Below are 3145 nucleotides of genomic sequence, written 5' to 3'. Positions count from 1 at the left end.
TCAATATTCTGATTTTAATCTCAGAACTCTGACTTTAATCTCAGAATTCTGACTTTAATCTCAGAATTCTGAATTTTTTCTCAGAATTCTGAATTTAAACTCAGAATTCTGACTTTAGTCTCAATATTCGGATTTTAATCTCAGAATTCTGACTTTAATCTCAGAATTTTGACTTTAGTCTCAGAATTCTGAATTTAATCTCAAAATTCTGACTTTAGTCTCAATATTCAGATTTTAATCTTAGAATTCTGACTTTAGTCTCAATATTCGGATTTTAATCTCAGAACTCTGACTTAAATCTCAGAATTTTGACTTTAGTCTCAGAATTCTGAATTTAATCTCAAAATTCTGACTTTAGTCTCAATATTCAGAATTTAATCTCAAAATTCTGACTTTAGTCTCAATATTCTGATTTTAATCTCAGAACTCTGACTTTAATCTCAGAATTCTGACTTTAATCTCAGAATTCCGAATTTTTTCTCAGAATTCTGAATTTAATCTCAAAATTCTGACTTTAATCTCAGAACTCTGACTTAAATCTCAGAATTTTGACTTTAGTCTCAGAATTCTGAATTTAATCTCAAAATTCTGACTTTAGTCTCAATATTCGGATTTTAATCTCAGAATTCTGACTTTAATCTCAGAATTTTGGATATTTTATTGTAGATGGGCACCATGAAGGAAGAGATGTGGGAGCACTCAGCTTCACTGACAAAGATGTGTCTAGAAATTCCAGACCGACGCGACGGTACATTAGCATACCAGCAAAACTGGTCCGCGACCAGACTCAAGCGACATTTGATGTGTGCGGATGCAGAGGTCTAATCGGCCGTTTACAGTCTCATTTGATGAGAAAAGAAGAGGTTGATAAAAATGTCCAGCTGAGCCCTGAAGAGTGTCAGTGGACTGCCTCTGTAATATATACCTTCTCGTTGGACTCTGGTACGAGGCAGGAGACGGCGCGGTGCGTGTCTAGAAACTCCTGGAACTGCTGGTCACTGATGACGAACTTCTCCGCCTCCCTCAGGGCCGCCTCGCCAGCATTCTCTCCATCGATCAACAGACACTGGAAAACCTGAGCAGAGATAAGAACCACGTTTAGCTGCAGATGCATCATGAACCACACAGGTTGATTTAGGGCTGCAACTAATTATTATTTCTCAAATTGATTAATCTGTCAATTAATCAGATAGCCAAATGTAAAGAAAACTTAAACTAGGGTAAAATAAAACTTTTTTCTTAAATGCAAAATGTTTATATGTATTTTTTTTTTTACAATTTTAATATAATTCACTGCTCTAAGTGGGTCACTCTGTAGCTAAAGGCTTGTTTTACAGTCTCTATACTCCATTTAACGATTACTAAATGAGTTGATTATCTCAATAATGGATTAATCAGGATGAATTATTTCAGCTCCAGGTGTGTTATTACCTTCCAGCGCACAGGGTTGAGCTCGTTGATGTGTTCAGTCATGTCCTCGTGAACGTTGAAGCTGTTGATAACTGAATTGATTTTGAAGGCCACCTTGTACTGCTGGCACCAGCCGCGGATCTTGTACAGGTTCTCGATGTGACTCTTCTTGCCTTGAGTTCTGCCGATCATCTGGTTGGTTTCTTCGTCAAAACTGTCACAAGAGATGGCCAGGATGTCCAGAAACTCTCCTACGAAAGATAATAGTTTAACATTTTATACGCTCATTAAATGCAATGTATAATAGAGGACTTGGGTCACAGTATGATATTATCACAATAATGCAATATCACTATAAATTGCATTTTTTTCCTAAACCATGAAAGTAAATGTACAGATGAAAAAGGAAGTGCTGTGTCAGAAGATATTGATCACTTTATTTTGGTATCCATGTTTTTTTGGGGGGTTTTAGACAGTCTACGTCTTCCACTGTGAAGAGATACGGCTCTACAGAGCAAAATGAATCCACAGCGCTACAGTAGCAGCCATTCGAAATGACTCTTCCCAGTCAAACGCCAGCAGAATGGCAGCTCACTTCCCTCCAAATCCCTGCGGAATCTCCTCCAACTTCCAGCCACTGCAGTGACCTCCTCTTGCATATTTTTTACTCTGATTCCACCCTTTTACTGAATTACAGGGTCCGACCAGGAGATGATGCTTCTCTTTAGATCTTAGTGTCCACAAATCATGACAGAATATTTTTGTCATGATCTGGCCTGTTTGCCCTTCCTTAATTGGTAATTTCTTTTACCTGTCGTTTTCCCTCCCTGCCTCAATTATTATTTATTCCTCTCACCTGTTTCATTTGGTGTATATTCTGTTCAGCCTGAGCATTCAGGGCCAGATCATTATTTGTCTTTCTGTTAGTCTGTTTATTTGTTTTCTGTCAGCCTGTCTGTTCAGTTTTATTTCATGGTTCATGTCCTGGATCCTGGCAGCCAGTGGAAAGAGGGTTTTTTGTGTCTGTCTCGTCTCCTGATCGTCCACTGTTCCTCCCCCGCTGAGTCCTCTGGGTTTTTGGCTCTATGTGTGGGGAGGATCCGTTTTTATGTCAGTAAGCCTGGCTCCAGGGAGGAGACCAGTTTAAAGGTCCTGCATCAAGTTCTGGTTCCACGTCCTGTCTCGGCTACCCTCTGCCACTGAGTCTGCCTGTCTGCACCTGATCCTTTCTGCTTCTGTGTGTGACCGTCTGGCCACGCTTCTAAACTCTGTCAGACTCCAACCTGTCTGGAGCTTGTTATTGCCTGGAAGCCTGGATCCTTCCTCCTGTTCTGTTCCTGCCTGATCTGTATCCCTGATTAGGATCGGTTTCCTGCAACTCTTCCGGAGCTGCAGCACCGGTAACACTCTGGGTGACGCGAGCCGCGTCAGCTGTCAGCCCATCGGCTGGATTGCTCCCCCCTCAAGGGGGTATGGACTGAACTGCTTAACCAGGTAAGTGACTCACAGAGATCATCCTCTTCAGTCAGATGATCGTGGTCACTTACCTGTGTTTCTCCCACAGAGTGTCAGAGATTTGGCGGTGCCCCGCCCCCCTCCTGCAGTATCCGCGAGCCACAGCTCCACTTTAGTTTTGTTCGTTATTTAAAGGAATAGTACACCCAAAACATGATTAGCCTTCATTTTCTACTCACCCCCATGCTGAACAACACTCTGGAGTACTTTTTTGATATCT

At 41.3% G+C, this 3145-nt stretch overlaps 1 protein-coding gene across 1 annotated transcript in view; it reads right to left on the bottom strand.

Annotated features, from left to right (window-relative positions):
* Positions 1-3145, bottom strand: part of rsad2 (radical S-adenosyl methionine domain containing 2) — a 9690-nt gene that overhangs the window by 1173 nt on the left and 5372 nt on the right. The window contains exons 3-4 of the mRNA XM_015374649.1: positions 1432-1661; positions 926-1075 (exon numbers count right to left, since the gene is read on the bottom strand). Of these exons, the coding sequence (XP_015230135.1) occupies positions 926-1075; positions 1432-1661 (380 nt within the window). The remainder of the gene's footprint in view (positions 1-925; positions 1076-1431; positions 1662-3145) is intronic.

This window comes from Cyprinodon variegatus, unplaced genomic scaffold (assembly GCF_000732505.1).
Source record: "Cyprinodon variegatus isolate N-32 unplaced genomic scaffold, C_variegatus-1.0 Scaffold107, whole genome shotgun sequence".
NCBI lineage: Eukaryota > Metazoa > Chordata > Actinopteri > Cyprinodontiformes > Cyprinodontidae > Cyprinodon > Cyprinodon variegatus.
This window is presented reverse-complemented; position numbering and strand designations above follow the sequence as displayed.